Source organism: Aquila chrysaetos, chromosome 4, assembly GCF_900496995.4.
Source record: "Aquila chrysaetos chrysaetos chromosome 4, bAquChr1.4, whole genome shotgun sequence".
Classification (NCBI taxonomy): domain Eukaryota; kingdom Metazoa; phylum Chordata; class Aves; order Accipitriformes; family Accipitridae; genus Aquila; species Aquila chrysaetos.
In genome coordinates, this window is record NC_044007.1 from 38292771 (window position 1) to 38311899 (window position 19129).

The window sequence follows — 19129 nt, forward strand, 5'->3', positions numbered from 1 at the left end:
CCTATGAATTTGCCTACAGTGCTCACACCCTTACATACTTACAGTAAATCTTTTTTTCTTCTCTCTGTGTTCATCAGAGCTGGGAATGCTAACACTTGGGCAGCTTTCTTTGAGATCCATTGTACGTGTCCTTTTGACAAATTTGTTACAGGACCCTGCTTCGGGTCTTGCAATCAGAAGATCTCTTCAACGGTATTGATCCAAGATACGAAGCTTTTCTTGAGAAAATGTGAATTCCATCATGTAATCTTAAAGTGAACATAAAAGGAAAATTAAGTACAGGAACACTTAACTCACAGTGCTAAAACCTGTGTGACAAGAACTCTTCCTGGCAGGAAATGCACTTTAATATGCACACATACAGCCATAATCATTACAATCTTGCACACTGTTTCATACTTGTGGTCCTTCGTTGTTTCACTGAAATCACTCACATTCTCTAAGGACACAAGTGCAACCCAAAAATTTGCTGAGTTGTGTGGACATACTGGAAACAGATTTGGGCCCACTACAGACAATACTTTGAAGGAACAAAGATAGAGCACGGAGAAATAATAAAGATGACAACTTGGTATCAGACACCTGAGAAAAGCCACTAACATGTACATTTGGAACAGTTTATTTCAAAAACAAGGGTTTTCAACTGCATGAATCTGTACCAGAGGGCATTTCAGATTTGTCAGAACATGCTGAGTGCATTTAATTATCACATCAGAGATGAAAGACAACATGAGAAAAAATAATTTTTCATGTGAATTTTAGAGAGGGACATGGGTAGCATCATGTGTCTGCCTGAATATTTACCTTCTCTGCCCCCTCTTCCTCCATACTTGACATACTTTGTGTTTAGCAGAACAGTAAGGTTGTCCATACCCTTCAGTAGAACAGTTAGCTTCCCTGCAGAACTTGAGAAGGGCACAAGACAAGAGACTGGATAAAGCCATCAAAAAGGCAGAAAGCTTAGCATTAACTAGATGCCTCTTCACTCACTAGGGGACAGTATCCTCCACACCTGTCTTGAGCACAAGCAAATTGTTTACTGGACCCCACTGCAAACAACAGGAACTTTAGCACTGTCTAAGAGCAGCCAATATTAAGGCTACGTAGCTACAACCCTCTGTTCAGGCCTGCACGGCCATCTGAAGTGTTTTAGTGAAAGCAGCTCAGCTTTTAGAACGCTATGTGACCAACTTACAAACATGAGAAAAAATTTTAGAAAGAGGAGACCTCAGTTCTCTTCAAAACACCCGGAGGAAAAAGGAACGCCCAGTCCAACATTTAACTCCCTATTTTCTTAAAACAGGGAAGTATAAAAGTGAGCTGTATATTTCATATCATAAATTTCCAAAAAGCACAAACTAATCCAGTGCAATTCTGCTATTAGAGAGACACCCATATTTATGTTGGCATAAAGGCCAAAGCCCCTGGAATCCAGTGAAAAGATTTGTGCTTGATACCCAACTAGTCTCAGTCAGTCAGTTGACTATTTTTCTTGTTCTCAAAAGCCGAATCATCTCTCTGGTTCAAACTTCATGTTTTTATTCCTCCTGTAGCCATTTAAAATCAAGTAATTTTCAAAGATCTATCTGGTGACTTCAAACAAAAAGCAGCGTTTGAAACCACTGTAACCACAGCTAAGTGATAGATCATCCATACTGCAACATATTCAGAGAATTATTTTAGTTACATCTGCATTTACCTTAATTTGATTGTTCTCTACTTCACTGATTAGGTAATTACAGGGTTGAGCAGGGTTAAGCTCCCCCCCTACCCCCCCCCCATTTGACTATAACACAGCTCATCTAAGTCAGTTACACAGACTTTGAGTTTCAAATTGGTTTCTCTTTTCCTTTAGCAAGCCACTGTTAAAAGCTTTATTACAAGGCACAGTTTCCATTTTCCACAATTTTATACTGGCATGGGATTAAGACTGTTCTTCACCCATTGCCACACACTAAAATTAAGATCTAAAGGTTAACTGTGCTCTTCTCCATCATAAGAGGTCCACTAAAACAGTCAATAGGCACCACTTTCAGTAAGTGTTTCACTAAGCTTAGACTTTACTAACCACTTATGTCAATCTTTAGCCACTTCAGGTCCAGTGCCAGAAACTGAGCACAAGTCCCTGCATTTATCTGTCTTCCTGCTCGTCACAGAAAAACAAGTAAAGCTTTAAAACGGATTAGGTGTTCCCTGACTAATATCACTCACCGTCTTTCTCCTCTTGTAAACTGACATTCATTACAAAGGTTCCTAACGTGCTTGCACTGAGTCTGACAATATAGGCTGTACTTCTCTCATCCCTTTCATTTTTTATTCTGTGTGTCATACTTTTAAATACCAGTACAGGAGCAGTATGGATTAAAAGCTGTAGTCCAAAGAATATCACTTGTAAGACTGAGCTTTATTCCAGATCTGAAATTGAAAGATCTAAGGAAAACAAAAGGAGGAAGTGTCACCCAGATTAATTCAGGAAGAGTTTATTCATCTTACTGGGGAGAAGAAGAATAAATCATCTGAGAAGCTGAAACTACAGTGTTCGTGTACCTTCAAGCTGCCTGGAAGATCACTGGCTGTGATTATTTTCTTTCCCTGAGGCATCTCCTCTGAGTTGTGCCTGGGTCACCAACAGTAAACTGAACCGACAAACTTGGGAGAAATGCATTTTCAGTTTGCCACTAAGCTCCAGAGGATCAGAGCTTTCTTTCAATTTCTATTTGCCATGAGCATATCAGCTCTTGAGAGCTTCTCATAGCTGAACTGTAGGTCTGACTGTAGAAATAGGGATAAATTTGCCTTAATGTTTGCCATGCTGTAGTTTAAGAACACAGCTGTAGTTTTAGTAGCAGGTAAAACCACTAATGCTGTGGTAACTACATGAAGTAATAATAACAGAGAGCAAACAGTAGAGATATTTTCATCCACAGCTTCAAAAGTGCAAACTGCAGGGTCTTGAGGGTTGCCACATACAAGTGAATTTAACAGACACTGTCAGTTGAGAAGTCTCTGCCTTTGGTTATAGCTTTTCCCGTAACTAAGAAAAAGTAGCCCCTGGCCTCAACTTTGATAACAGGCAGAAAGGAAAAGGAACTTTAGAAAACCAGGTAGCAAAATAAATCCCCTTAAATCATACTTGGGCACTAGTGAAAGAATATGTAGATAATGCAAGACAGGGTAACACTGAGACCAGTGTTGTCCAGAAACAGCTAAAACTTTTAAGTTGCTACAGTATCTAGGCCTGGAACAGGGGAAGGCACAGAGAAATGTGTTAGAAGAGAACAGAAGTCACGCACCCTTCTGGCAAAGTTTCAAGCCTATCAGCAGCTACACTGTCCATTCCTCCACGGTGGCTGTCAAAAAGCAAGCAGTATTTTCACTGTTTCCTGCAGGAAGCCATAACAATGTCAAATTTCAGGCTGACACTTGCCTCTGGTGAAGTAAGAGCATGACAATAACAGAACCCTGACACTATGAGAACATACATAGATCTACTATACCCACAAATGAAGAATTTTCTGAATGCATTACAATAAAGTATTTTGTGCAACATGTAGCAATAGCTACACACAACAGGCAAACATTATGCAGTGTAGTGATACACAGCAACCTCCTTTTACTCCTTTCTACATAAGCTAGGCTCAAACTGTACTGGAAAAGGTTTCTGAAGTTTAATCAGATTGTTTTATTTTGTACTGAAACACTTTCTTTTCTTTTTTTAAATTATAATGCCCTGAAGATGATACCACTGTATAACCAAAGACCCTTGTTCTGGGTGCTTACGAGTCTCTCTCTGCCAAGAATGTTCAAAACTAGACTACGAACCTATGTACTCACCTGCTGGGTGAGTATTCTCCAGCTGTGGCTAAACTGCCTTAAATGCCTCTAAGACCAGTGCAAATCAGCTATCATACTCACTCCGACTCTTTGAGTAACACAAGGGAAGCAGAGACAAGAACAGTCAAAAAACCCCAAAGACAGTCTCCCTTCAAGCACGCTTGGAAGAATCACCAGGATCCATACTCACCCATTGGAACAGAACAGGCATTTCCCTATACACTAATCATCCACCTAGAAAGACTTACTCTAGGACTGAGTCACCAGCAAAACCAGGTGCTGAAAATCCCACCTGAGTGTGATTCCAATTACGGAAGGAACCTGCATATGCAGAAACAGAAAGCAACGCACAGGAGACAATCTATTATTCACTATAAAGATTACTCTATTTCCTCTTACTTGAGAGAAAGTATCATCTTTGGCATGCTTTTCATCACTTCCTCAGTCTTCTCCACAAATATCCTGATAATGACTCAACATATCACTGGACATTACACAATCTTTGAGAAAGCCCAGAAAGTCAGCTTTTTCTCAAATGCTGTATTATGAAATAGAGCGTCCCACTCTCTTGTTACCAGACAGGCTGCTGACACACAGGAAGTGGGAGACAAGATATTCAGAATCCGATGCGACAGAAACAAAGGATAAGGAGAGCCAGGGACTGTAGGAGAAGTCACGTGCTTCAGAGTCAAAAGCAAAACACAGATCACTAAATCTGGAAAGAGAGATGGATGGCCAGAAGCTGTTGAATAACTAGGTTCTGAAGAAAACAGGTTTCACATAGGGCATCCTTTTAAATACCACATACATATGATTTTTAATACAGGAACACTAAATACCAGTGTAGACCTCTAGAAATACTCCTGCTGAAGAAAAAGGAGACGGCTAACCAAAATACTCTGGCCAATCCTTGGCTTATCTCCACACTCCCTTCTAACTACAATTTGAGAATTGAGTATTCACCCATTGGTATAAACGAAAAAGCCTGCTCCCTGTTCACACACCCACCCACTACCTTGCTTTTTTTTAAAAAAAATAAAAATCTCTACTAGCATCACTATGGAAAGCAAGCCACTACTCTGCAGCAATGTGGGCAAAGTCCAATTCAACTGATTCTTTCTACTTGTAGAAAAGGATTGCAGATAAAGTGAAAACTCAACCAAGGGAAAGAAATAAGTAACTGGTGTTTTGCCTGACTTCTCCAAAGTAAATTTCATAGAGGCAAACATTTCCCTCCCATGATTCTACTGCACCCAAGAACATCTCTTCTGCCCCACCACCCAAAATAAGCTCCAGTAAATTACTCTAACTGGCATATAAGAAAATTCGTGGCTTGGACTGGATCTATTTGCATTCATGTTTATTACATGACTGAATACAGCTTCTTTGCTGTGGTAAGCAAACCCTGAGTAATAAAATGTGTCTGAAGAACAGATACTGCCAACAAGAGGCAGATGTCTTTCAATCCTGAACACAGACTAAAGATGAAATTATTATGGACCTATGTCCACAGTATCTGGAAAGGTCACTATGTGCCTCAGACGGTATGACTTGCACAAACAGCAGAGCACATAAAAAAATATCTAGTTTGCATTACACTTGCTATGTGCACATTTCTTGGCGTGCTTCCTCAGCCTTCCTACACACCATGCCCAATTAAAATTAAATGTAGATGCCTCAGGATAGCACAGATCAAAAGTTGTAGCAACAGGACTGTGAGCTACTTTCAAGAGGTCTTACAGACAGCTGATACCAGTCACTTGCAACATAGTCAGTTCTACATAAGAGGGCAGTCAGACTTCAGTGAACACAAAGCAAATAATCCCAGCCTCATTTTGTCCTTCTTGACAAAAATTAAGCGAGAACCCCAAATTTCAATTCCAGATATACTGCCCATTTTTTTACATGACCTTCAACGAAAGTCACCAACTGTTTTCCCTCTGTTTCATTACGTAAAAAGAATTCTCATCTACTTAAGATTGATGTTATTGCTAATGCATCAAACATGGAGAAAGCTACTGGATTTTATGTACTGTAATTGGCAAAAGGGTAAAATCCATACAACAGAATATATCTGGATTTTAAAATAATGAAATATGTAAATCCAAGCTACAGTTCACAAACCAGAAAACACACTTTTGAAGTCTGTGCTCTACTGAATTCACAGCTGCATAGAACCATAAAGCTGTTGGATAATGCAAAGGCTACAACTTAAATATTGGAGTATAAAAGGCAAATAAGAGAAATGGCCTTTAGCAATATCCAAATTGCATGCCCAGTTCACCAGCACTCGATTCCTCATGTTACATCAGTACAACTACAGCTAGTATTTTATGTCCATTCTTCAAGTTTACAAACTCTTCCAGGTAGGAGCATACATTGACCTCTCACATATTTCAGTGCTCCACAGAGAATAAGGTGGTGTTTCAATTCTACAAGGATTCAGAGAACAGTTGTTTATGCACGTGTAACAGAATTTGGTGCAGTAACGTCAGATGTGGTGAGGCTGTAATTTACAATCAAAGGTGGGAATTAAGGTTGGAAAGCAGTTTTAACACAATTCATCATCATCACGTAACCACTAGTGACTACTTCTTCAGCTTTAAAATTGTTAAGGTTGTTAAAACAACCAGTACTTCTTAGTGACGTGTGCAAGTTAAACATGCTGTATTTCTGACCTAAATGAGTATCTCAAAATATCTTTTAAAAAATAGGTCAGTTTTCTAGCTTTATTAGAAATAGTACGCATGGAGACTACCTTGACAACATTAACAGTGAATTTTCCAAAATGCCTTCCAAAAGCTAATAACATTTTTTCCTGAAATCTAAAGTATCTTAAAGCCTTCAGGAAAACACTCCTCCATACACACTTTCCTTTTTTATCATTAGTTCATATTACAGTCATTGAAGAGACTGGTGTGCAGGTGAAGACAAAAAAAAAAAATCAGAATTGTATTCAGACACTCAGAGTGAAACAGCACTAACATCAAAAGAACCCAAAATGGAATAACAGCAGCCTTTAAAAATACAGATTCATTCTGCATAAGTCTATAAACAAACTTCATATATGCTTGAAAGGAATTAAAAAAAAAACAAACCAAAACTTAGCTACAAGAGTACTGTAGCAAGTGATATTCATAGAAATCTTCAGTGCCAAGTAACTGGAAGAACCATAACGGCATTCAAGTGACATTACCGCGTTGAAACGAAATGCAGTACCAGCAAGAAAACGTATCTGAAGTTTAAAGGGGAATAAGAAATGAACATTCCATACTGCAAAAGTACCGCACATCTAGAAGCGGAACAGTTACACCTTTAAGAGCTGCTAGAGAAGGAAAATTCCTACCAATGTTAAAAAGAGACGAGCTGTCAGAAGAGCTTTAGCCTTGATACTTTACTACTTGCCTTTTAACTAACCTCCACAAAATTAAATTCCTCAAGGGTACCTGAATCCCTGCAAGGCAGCATTGCCTAAAAAGCTTTAGTTTTTCCAGACAGGACCTCAGTGGTATTCTCCCTCAGCTTCGCTGCGCTCTTCCAAAACACCAGCTACGCGCCGGCTGCAAACCCCCGGGAGAACGGAGAGCGAACACCGCACAGGTAACGCCCTCGGGCATATACCCCTCGCCGAACGACGGGCAGAGAAGCGCATCACGTACAACGGACCCGCGCCTGCCTGCCCGCCTCCCTCCCTCACAACCGAGGCCACCGGCTCCGCTGCACTTCCCGTAGCTCGGGAACGAAACCACGCCGCTCACCTTCACCCCAACAACCATTTCTCCGCTCCCTTATTTCTAGGAAGTTACAAACGTGTCACATGCCCGCTCCAGCGGCGCCCCACGGCTGCCCCCGCCGCCGCCGCCGCTCCCCCGCGCGGCCACCCCCTGCCCGGCGGCGTCCCGCCGCCCCGCGCCCGCCCCCGGAACCCCGCAGGCTGACGCACTCTCGGCCCCAACGACGAGAAAAGGCGAAAGGCGGCTCCGCCGAGGAGAGGAGGCCAGCGCCGCCGCGGGATGAGCGCCCGGCGGGCGGGCGGGTCGCCTCGCCTCACCGCCCCGCCGAGCGGCAACGGCGGCGCACGCGGCTCGCTCGCTCCCTCCCTCCGCCCGCCCGCGCACGCACCCACCCCGCACGTGCGGCCGCCGCTCCGGAGGGGGGCGGGAGGAACATTAACCCCCCATTAACTTCCTCCGCCGGACAGCGAGGGCGGCGCCGACCCCGCCTGTGGCGTGCGGAGGCGAGAGCGAGCCGCCCCGGCCCACCCACGGACGCGCCCGCGGGGCCGGCGCCCGGCCGCGGCCGCCCTCTCGCGCCCCTCCGCCCCCGCGGCGCCAGGCTGCGGCCCGGGCGTGGCGCGGCGCGGCCCCGGCCCGGCCCGGCCCGGCCCTCCGCCGGCCGCTGCCCCGCCGCCACCCCCGGGCCCTCGGCGGGGCCCGGACCCCGTCCCGGGCCGAGAGGGGAGCTCTCCTTCCCCACCCCCTTTTTAGAAAAAACTTTAAAAAAAAAAAAAAAAAAGTTCCGTCCTCCGCCCCGCAGCTCCCGGGGGATGTTCCCGCTTTTGCTGGGCGGCTCCCCGCAGAAACTCTGGAAAATCAGCAGCGTCGTGGCAAAGCCGCCACTCTGGTAAAAATAATCTAAAAAAAAAAAAACCCAAAACAAAACCAAACCTGCTCACAAGAGGGGTTTCAGTTTAACTCCTCAGTGCATTTAGGGGTGCCCACAATCCCCTGGCAAGGCCATCATTAAACCAACCAGCTGCTGTAATGAAAGTTCTCCCCCTTCTTCTGTATGTGCGGAAGGAATAACGCACAAAAATGAGGTAGGTTTGTATAATATCTAGCACTATTTAGAGAACTGTTTCTGCACCCTCTGAAATTAGAGGGTAAGTTTCAATACCCCAGTTAAAATTCAACTAGACCTCTTAAAACAAAGTATAACTAACTTGGTAAGTTTTTCCTGAGCAGACTGAGGCCACAGAACAGTTACAAAAATATAAATTCCAGAAAAAAGCTCTTTCAATGGCAGTATCACTTCTGCTTTTTTTTTGTTAACTAGATGTAAAAGTGCAGGACTGCCAGGAGTCGGCATGGTTTCTGTTTAACAGGACAGACCACCGCACCCATTAAGTTAAAAGCTCCTGTTTATTGAGGATCTGCTGTGGTCTCTAAACGTGTATGTTCATCATTCAGACAAGGCTTAAGAGGCAAAGAATACCTAATGCAAATGTTAACACTTGGGATGAGGTAAAAGCCTATGCCATTTTAGCTTCCTCCATATGAATACCTGAAATGATTCCCAGGATTTCAACTGGTGTGTAAAGAATGAGCAAGTGTGAAAATACCACAGCCCGTTTCACTGTCTTAACTGATGTGAACACCTAGGTGCCACAAAACACCCACAGGTTTTCATCAGGAAGTTGTTCTATTGATTATGGAGAAGCCCCATGTTCTACAAGCGTGTCTTCACAAGACTTGTATTTGGGCCTGACGAGACATGATGATGCTCATTTCAACAGTCACAGGTATTGGCAAGCATCTGGCAAGTAGTGATTCGGGAGATCCTGTTTCTGAACATTCCTGCTGCAGAAGTATTCCTGCATAATACTACACTCATGTGTCAGACACTGACAGTCATCCAAGCACTCTCCAAAAACAAACCAGAGAAGCAGCCTGGCATTATTTAAAATACATCAGTGTTTGGATTAGCGTGTTGTAACTGTGTACATACAAGCTACAAGTCAACTGGATTACAAGCTTCCCTTTCAGCAGAGTCCACACAGGAAGAAATGAGGAATTTTCCCATCCTAACCTGCCCTTTCCTGATTTTGGAGTTTCGTATTTTTAGGTGGGCACTGCTAAATCCAGATACTCTGGATTGTAGCAACAGCCTTCTCTTGCTTGTTCTGATCGGGCAAGGTATTTGCCTTACATTCATAGAGAGCTTTTAAAGAAACTTCATTAGCACATCTCGTTGTGAACCCCAGAGGAGAATACTTTTGAACTTCAGTCAGTTAGAATAACTTATTGGCAAATAATTTAATCAGGTAATCTGTATTTAAGAGTTATTTTACTCTACAGTTGTTTAGCAGTGTTCATCTTCTGCCTGGTTGATAGTTTTCAGTTAATCATTCACTTGTCAGCAGAGCAGTTGAACGGAGCCACTGGACTGATTTACAGTAAGTAGAAGGGCCTCAGGCCAGGAAAGCAGAGATGACGACCCTGGCCTAGAGATAATTTAACTCTGTCTACCTGGCCACACAGTCTAAGCCCTAAACCTTTGACTAAAGAATGGCTATTTGTCCTTTCTCACAGTTAGAAACTCCCTGAAGACTGGGCTGTCAACTGGTTAATTTTATGTAGTTCTCACTATTCTGCACCTGTGCTCTATCTTAAGTAATTAGAGAGCAGCAACATGATACATATCCTGAAATTGTAATTTGCCTGAATGAATTCCACAGCATGTTCATCCGCCTAGTGCATCATACTATGCAAAACACTGTTAAGGTCCTAGAATTTAAATAAATCCTAATTTACAGATTTGCTTGATGAGTTTTAAAGGCTAATATTCTCAAGTCAATGTGGATACCTGGTGGTTAACTGCGTAGCACACACAGAAACACATGGAACTCAACTTGCCTTCTAAGTGAAGCTAAAGGTCAGCATTCGCTCTGACATTTTTGACCCTGGGAACTCCCTTGCATTCCCCATTTATGTTTCCTGGGCAAGTAATACACACTAAGAATCTCGCTTCCACTGCTTTGCAGTACTTCACTTCTAAAGAATGTTACAAATCCACGTACTGTGCTGTCATCCCAACTATTTAAAGTCTTTGCTGAAGAATACCAGTGACTGGGTGGCGGGGGTGGAAAGGAAAAAAAAGGCAAGAGAAATGAAGGGCCCATCTAAACCCATTGCAAATGCAAGAGGTCACAGAAATGCAGGGTACCTTCAACATGTTTCTCCAAGCACAGTATGAGCAGGTAGCAATAATCTGAACTATTATGTTCTGCTTTTACTGAAAATGTCCTTAAATTAGTAAGAAAACCTTGTTCCTGACCAAAGATCAAAAGTCTACAACTTCAAGAGAACCATACAGACAAAAATACAGTATAAAAACATTGTAAAAGACAAAGACAAGCAGGAATGCAGACGACTTGATTAAACGTAGCCAGGAGGTTTGCTAGTGAACACTGTTCCGTATGTATATTCTGTGATACGTTAGTATATATTCAGATATTCACACAACAAGCACAGCTCAAACCACGTGACGAGCGCAGTCCAGTATTTTTAGTTACTGCTAAAACACGGTGGGTCAACTGAGTAGCACCTCAAAATCATCACTTCACTGTCAGCTTCAAACACCAACACCACGGCTTTCTGTTTCAGTTCCTGCATTTCAAAGGAGCATCTAGCCTATCACTTTTAACACCAAGCCTTCTATCCTACTCCTCATGCTCAGGGACAACACAACCTCCTTGCTCCAGAACAGACCATTAATAGAGTCATCAGGTTTGGACACTAAGATGAGGTGGTCTTTGGAATCAAAAACTCCTCTATGACAGTATCTCACATACCAGCAACTCCAGTTAAACCAAATGCATGTCTGTTTAAAACCCTCCAAAAGGCATCGATGTGACACTGCAATAGATATGAAGTGATCTTTTAAGTAATTATTGTTAGCCTTTAGCCTATGAAGCCCGAAACTTAGACTTCACTCAGGAAACAACTGATGGCTATTGTAGTTAACTTTGCATATGCCAATTGTTTTAATCAAAGAACCCAACTCCAAGCAGGTTGTATCCACCTACACAGCATTGAGCAGTCTGAGGACATCACCCTTTGGAAAGCCTCAGGCTGCAATGGATGGGCCTCACAATGATGCAGGCACAGTAATTCAGAGCAAATATTGTCTTAACACCTGGGATTCTGGCAGCCGCAAAGACACCACAAAATGTATGAAGACAGATATGCCCTTTTCTATCAACTACTCTCACACTGCTTCCCAGCCTCTTGTTTGGAGGCTAATTAATCCATGTTCATACCCCACTGCCTGCTTAGGAACAGGACATTGAAGAGGCTTGGGAATGGGCCAGTTGGGACCAGGCATTCAGCACTGCAAAGCATGACACCCAAGAGTCATGTACTGGAGAAAACAGTCTTCTGATAGACTCCCTGGACACATGAGATTACCAGAAAATGTGGGCTATTGAGGACAAAATCAAATAAGAGAAGGCCCTCAGTGGGAAAGTAATCTAGCTGAAAGCCTGAGAGTTAAAACTGTGGAAGAAATGTCAGCTGGACAAGATTTAAACCTCACAGTGCTCATGCAAACAACAGTGTCACCAGGTAACTGTTCTTTACCAAAGCTGGTTTTGTAACACTTAATGCATGTATGCATATTAATAGCTTTCATTTAAGTAATTTTCATAGTTGCTTGCCTGTGCTTATTAAAGAAGTCTGAATAATGGTTCAGTTTTACATGAGCTGCGCAGGGGAAATGTTTTCTTCCCTACTATCTTTTTGTACACTAGATCAACTACAAAATGTCTTTGGATTACAGACAGAGTCTTTCAATTTGAAGGAATGAAATGAATACTTAAAAGACTGATTTGTTGTGAACATATACTTCAACCCATTCTCCCAAACAAACCAACCAACCCACCCGAAACTAGCACAAGCCACCTAAACAAGTACGACTGAAAGATTCAGTATTATTTCTTGACAAAGCAGAAGAACCTGGTAAGTAAAAGGAGGCTTCCCAACCCTGAAAGACATTCACAGTCAACTGACAGTTTTCCAGCACTCCAGACACAAAGACTACTATCCATGTATTACAAGAAGAATGTCCTGGCGCACAGAGGCTGGTGAAGATCAAAACCAGTATCTGCAACAACACTACATGGGCTCACACTTAGCATAGCAAACACCACAAACCAAAATAATGGAAAACTATAGAAAAACTGTAATAAATTGCATCATTTCACAAACATCAGAATATGCATAACATGAACCAGAACAATGACAACAGCACCACATCAAAGAAATTCTTCACAGAAGCTAAGAAGAAAACTGGTTTAAATCAATTGAAGCATATACTAAAGATGAACACCAGTACACAACCAAGCATTGTGCCAAAACCAGCAGTGTCACAAGGAATTAAGGAAAAATAGATAAACTGAAAGATTAAAAAGGCGAGTTTATCCCTACCTAGGGGAACATGTATGCCAAGTACATTGTTACGTACCTTGGAAATTAAGATTCCCTGCCAGTGCTCTTCAGAGCAATTATGTTTTTTGTTAAAAATACACTAAGCTTTCAGTCTATTCAGCAATGCATTTACACACTGGGATGATGAAGCCAACAGCTGAGAGTTTCTCTGGGCAAGAATAACTGTAGTAAACAGCAAATACTCTCAGTCACATGGAAAAGTCCCACTAAGAAGGAGTTCAGTGGCACCTCTGTCTTAAGTGCATTCACATTTACACTGGTTAATGCTACAGCACGTATATCTGGTCCTTCCCAGAAGCAGTATCTGCACTCTGAACGTTCAGCAGACCTATATGGGACTTCTTAACAGACTACGGTCTGGGCTGAACGGTAATTCTTGCTTGTCTGCTGGGTATCCAGAGCTCCAAAACAAATGCAAACAGTTCAGGTTCTGTCCCGCTACCACCTCCAGGCAGAAGACAGGAGGCATCTCTGGAGAAAATTAGATGTATGGCAGGTATTACAGATCCCATCTCAGCCCAAGCATAGCCCTCATTCCTCACACAGTACCAGAGACTTTGCCTAGGGATGCCTCCCTTTCCCCTCACAAAGGCCACTTTCATATTCCAGATTTTTACTCCACTTCAAAGAATTTTCATTCCCTGAGATGCAGGGATCGCTATATTCTGAGCTGCTTTCTTACAAGCCAGGGGTTTCTGGCTGTACTTCATATACTTTATGTTTGGTTACGTCGCGTACGGTCTTTTACAATGAGAAGAAGTCTGTTTCAAGCAACAACTATGGACAAACTATGGACCTGGCGATCACCTCATTGTGGGAAAGTACTTGATATGTATAAAGATCTGGAGGTAGCAAATGGAGCATAATGGGCCAAGTGGTAGTGGGGAGGAAACGTGACTGATTCATTCCAGTAGAAAAGCTGTATGTACCTCAGACATAGCACAGACGTCCCCCATCAGCTTGATATTGATGTATAATCCATCCAGTTTCACATTTTAACCAAATACATGCGTATTAGAGAACACATAAACATGCAAACCAATTTACTGTCACAAGCATTAGACAGACTTTTAAAAGATGGAAAACAAATTGAAAACATGAAGACAAGGCCATGAGTTACCCTTTTTACCTTTAATGCAAGAGTTCTGCTTGTTTACATTTCGTGATTACCTGAAGCCTCTGTGTATTTTCATAAATGTATTTAGGAAAACTGATTCCTTTTGTGCAAGACTATGTTGTAACTAACAACCCCCTGGGTAATTTGATAGAGACAAGCCATTTTTGGTAGAAAATGAATAAATGCATGATGGAATTTCAAGATAAAAAAGCAGTACCAGTATCTGCATTTTCAATACATGCATCTCTATCTTCCTCACTTCATCCTCCTCAAGTTCGTTATTTCCCTCATGCATCCACCAAAATGTATTGTTACTGCCATATCAGTCATTTTGGAGTACTTTTTCAGTTAGGGCAAGTTGAACAATGTATTTTGTTACAAAGCAAACAACGTAAGATTAGTTTCTAAAAATTACTTATCATGCAAGGCATTTAAAGTGAACGGTGAAGTGCACATAAACTGTCTGACAAAGCTCACTTCTGACCCAAGCCCTGCTGTTTACATCCTGTTCACCTACCGGTGCGATAGCTGGCAGGGTTCCACCAGGACATGTGGTCCAGCTATAGCCATGTCGGTAGGAGAAGCACCACTAACTGAGGGAACACGGACATACACCAGTGTTCACTGCCCACTGGGCCCAGATCTCTTTTTGCCTTCCACCTACCCTCACTCACTGCAAGTGTGCAGTCTGGAGCAGGTACCGAAGCGAAATCTCCACAAACTAGTTCAGCTACCAGAAGCAGAATAATAGTTTGAAGGCTTAAGTCCCAATAGCCTAGTTTACTTGAGTTTTCACTTACCTTAGAGATGCACAGTGTACATGCAGCCTCAAGCCACCTCCCCTTGCTTACACGGAAGCACGGAAGATTTACATGGGTTCTAAGAATATAAGGAAAAAGAAGTTCATTGGACTTGACTTATCACCAAGTCCTACAAAGGTGAATACATAAATAACAAAAGGACAAAGTAACTGGCTGCTTCATAGACATATAGCAACATATGTGCTTGACATGTCAAATATACCACTTACAGGTATAGGCTAACGTGCTGGGACTAGTTTCAGCAGACATGCATACGACACAGTAATAAATTACTGCACTGTTAAACACTGTGAAGCTGAAGTTATCCAATACAGCTCATAAGGTGTAAGTTGCTAAAAAACCTCCCAACTGCATTTTGCTCTTAACAAAGACAAAAGTTTTCAGTTTATAAATACAGTTCTATAAAACAGGTCAAGTATCTGAGTTTGCAGGAGATCTGAGCAGTTTGTGCAGGAAGGTATACCAAAGCTAAGCTAAGTATAAAAGAAAAAAAGCTCTCTAAGTAGTAATTCTGTATGGATGTTTCTTAATTCAGCCTCTTGAATCCCAGCTACAGCACGTTCTACTAGAATTGCAAATACAGGCTGGGGTGAACAAACATGCTTTGGTAAACAAGTGCTCTGGCACACAATGTTATGTAGGTGGGGTCTACCCAGAATGTCAAGAGTTCTTCCTCAAATTGCAGAGATGAGCAAGAACACAGCACCATGTTTGCATTTTTAAGCTATTTACTGGTATTCTATTCAAATGAAACTAAACAAGAGTGTTGGTTTGGGGGGGTGTGTCCCCCTCACAAAAGGCTCGCAGCCTTTTTCCAAAATATCAGCATTTTAAAGGCAGCCTAAGATCTACAGAATAGATCAGATGTGTGTTTGCTATTCTATTAATACTTCTAACAATTTATGTCAAAAGACACATGCATTCCACTGCAGCACTATTACGCACCAACTTGGAGTAGAAAAAAAGTAGCAACAATTAAAAAAACCCACTACCAAAGCAAGAAGCTGTATCTCATAATCCAAAATGGACAGAGATTTAAGCAAAATGTTGTAAGAGTTTATTATTTGCTGTCCTTACTTTGTTTACTTGTTTATCTAGCTGTTTCCTCATATTTGCCAGATGCCCAACCTATTCCTGACCCACAGAGAAGATGTATGTCCACCTACCGAGTCTGGTTTTTGTTCTCCAAGCGCAAATACTCTCATTTTCAGTCCTGGGAGCTGTAGGTCAGTGTTTTAAGTGTCAGTGGGTCTGAACTATTGAGTTTCAGCAATAGATTTATATAAAGATACATCAGCAATAAATTTATATAATGATACATCCTGTCCTCTTATACCAGGTAAAACCAATACAACATAGGATGTCCAAGAACAAGCAGGGACAGAGGACAGATGATCAACTTTTGAACTCTACTAAACTAAATTTTTCTTTAACATATCCTTCTTTGTATACTATGGCAATCTAGCACAAGCCAGTTAATGGAATATTGTAAATCTGAGTATGAAGCATAAGCAACAATTAAATAAATCCCTGTAATCTCAGTATTAACTCAAGACCATTGCTGCATTATGCAATTTAAAAAAGGAACATGGCAGTATTTAATCTTTCAGGTCAGCAATTTTTTGATGTTAGCTATTATGGTGTTGGGTGGTAGGGACAACAGGGATAAAGGAAAGATATTGTAGGTTACAGCATGGAACGTGAATACTATGTAGAAGTTACCACAAAATTCTATCTATTGACATTTAGCTTTGATGTACATACAGCCATTTTAAAGGGATAGTAAGAACCAGACTGTTTAAAAGACATGCTATTTTCTTGCAGTCATTGTTCAAATTAGTCAAATGTTTCATACGAAAATGTTCCTGCACACAAATCCAAGCTACTGTTCTCCTTCTATAAGGCACAAGATCAAGAATAAGTCTTACTCCAACTACAGTTTTCTCCAACAATGCTGTACAAATTAAAGTAATTTTTGTAGATGACAGTGCAATTTTAAGCTTGCATAAGAACACAAAAGAGCAAAATGCCAAAGTTTTGTAATTACATGGCAATCTTTGTGTCAACCTGATTCATTAAATGTTTTTATAAATCCTCAAATTAAGCAAAGAAAAAATTTTGTTGTAGAAAGAAGATAAAGAATTTTGTAAAACCATGAGAACTCAAGATGTTGTACATCTCATGAACTGAAGCACTTGATAAATATGTTGTTACTGCACTGGTAGTAAAATATGGGAGCTGTGCAGAATCTGTACAATGTTCAGGAAACTACCAATAATCAACCTCTGTTTGGATGCAATTGCAATGGTGATGAGGATTCCCAAACTGGAATATGCACCACACTAATAGATGCTAATAGAAGCAGTGTTGGAGGCAGGAGCTGGTATCTTCCACTCTTGTATTAACTGATGAAAATTTAACTTCAATCTGGAGCAGATACCATGCAAGCACTCAAAAATCTCTCTGGGACGCACTAGCTCTGTTTCCCCTCAGGTTTGGAATGAGTCACTAGCAGGTTTCTACACCAAATTGCTTCCGATTCAAATGTACCTTTCATTTATATAAAAAGTGTTGCGGTAACAGCCCTTCAAAATACCCACTTCAGAAATAATGTTTCATTGTTCACCTTTATATAACTGCGGTTCTCCCAGGCCTACGCTGCTCTTTTTTTTTCTGTGTTTGCCACCAATTTACGCCTACCCGCACACAGTTGTTAGCACACCAGAACGGCAGGGAACGCCTGCGCTGCTGGCACGGTCACCTCCCCTAGGGAGCCTGGGGTGGCAGGCAGATGTCCAGCCAAGGGGTCCTCACCACGTACCTCCGTTAAACTAAAGTCAAGGTAATTACAGATATTTTCATCCTTCACCCATCTGCCTCCACTGATTGATTCAGATGCGTCATCAAAATCAGAAAACATAAGTACTGTTTATTTCTCACTCTTACGAGAATAATGCCTAATTTTGAGAACAGAAATGCAGAAGTACTGAGGACAAACACATTTTTTTACATAATTCTTTTAAAGTCAGAGCAAGCAAGATGGCTGTTTATACTGCTGACTCCTGGCCCCAGCATTCCTACATGCATAATTGCTCAATAAAGCTTTTCATATACATTTTATTGCATTCATTGTGAACCTGCACAGTTAAACTAGTACCACATTTTAAAATCTGGTTTATGGGAAGGATGTCTCAAGTCATACAAGCCAGAGCAGCTTAGCACTTTTATGGGATAATGGAGAGACAGTAGAGTTTCTATCAACTAACAAAAGGACCAGCGGTTGAGGGAGACAAAAAGAGAACAAATAAAACATTAAGCTAACACCAAAGAGAAAGACATTTTGGACATTTCATATAAATGCAAACCTGAAAGCATTAATATGCCTACCATGGTGGGCAGGTATAGAGTCAAACTATACCTGTGCAGATGCTAGAAATGCAGGAGTATGAAAACAGGAAGATGGTGGGATTAGTTATTTAATTTACATGGGCTTATATGAAGTTTTGTTTTATTGCATGTCCAGGAAATTTGAGAGCAGAGCCCATGACTTCCTGTAGTGTCTGGGGGAGGGGACAGGAAAACATGCAGAACTCCCACTCCTTTAACAAAAACAAAACAAAACAAAAATTTCTTTTTTAAGCCAAAAAAACCCTATATATATATATAGGTTATATATATATATATACCTATATATATATATAGGTGTATATATATATATACACAAGCATATGGGGGGGGCAAATTTACTATGAAGGAAAGTAAATTGGATACTAACAAAAAGTTATTTCAGAGAATACTTGTCCGTATCTTCTGAACACATAAATTGTGGAATTTGTCTTACATTTCAAAAATTTTCAAATACTGCTAGATAATCTGCCCAGACTTGAAAAGTTAAGCAGTGAATTTACTGAAGAGCCTTAGAAGGAAAATAGGTCTGACACTGGTCTGTGGTTAATTCTGTCATATGTTGGCACAGAAGGTATCACAAACTTGGAAGGAAGTCAGATTAAAGAAACAAACAAAATCCCAGGTATTGGCTAAGGAGAATAAATAAATAGATAAACCAAGGTCTGAATCCCAATAAATAGATTAAGTGATATTTTCTTTGCCAGTAGCAGCATTTTCTTGGC

General features: G+C 41.3%; 1 protein-coding gene across 11 annotated transcripts in view; it reads right to left on the reverse strand.

The window, feature by feature from the left end:
• Positions 1-19129, reverse strand: part of LOC115340635 (serine/threonine-protein kinase Sgk3) — a 64819-nt gene that overhangs the window by 32133 nt on the left and 13557 nt on the right. For 5 of the 11 annotated variants that reach the window (XM_030012537.2, XM_030012536.2, XM_030012528.2 and 2 more), the window contains one exon: positions 43-248. In XM_030012537.2, coding sequence (XP_029868397.1) covers positions 43-120 — 78 coding nt within the window. In that variant the 5' untranslated portion in view covers positions 121-248. Of the gene's footprint in view, positions 1-42; positions 249-3834; positions 3995-7592; positions 7662-7777; positions 7906-7960; positions 8030-8501; positions 8620-14978; positions 15046-19129 lie in introns of those variants that run through there. The other 6 variants (XM_030012530.2, XM_041123212.1, XM_030012527.2 and 3 more) reach the window with 6 other exon arrangements.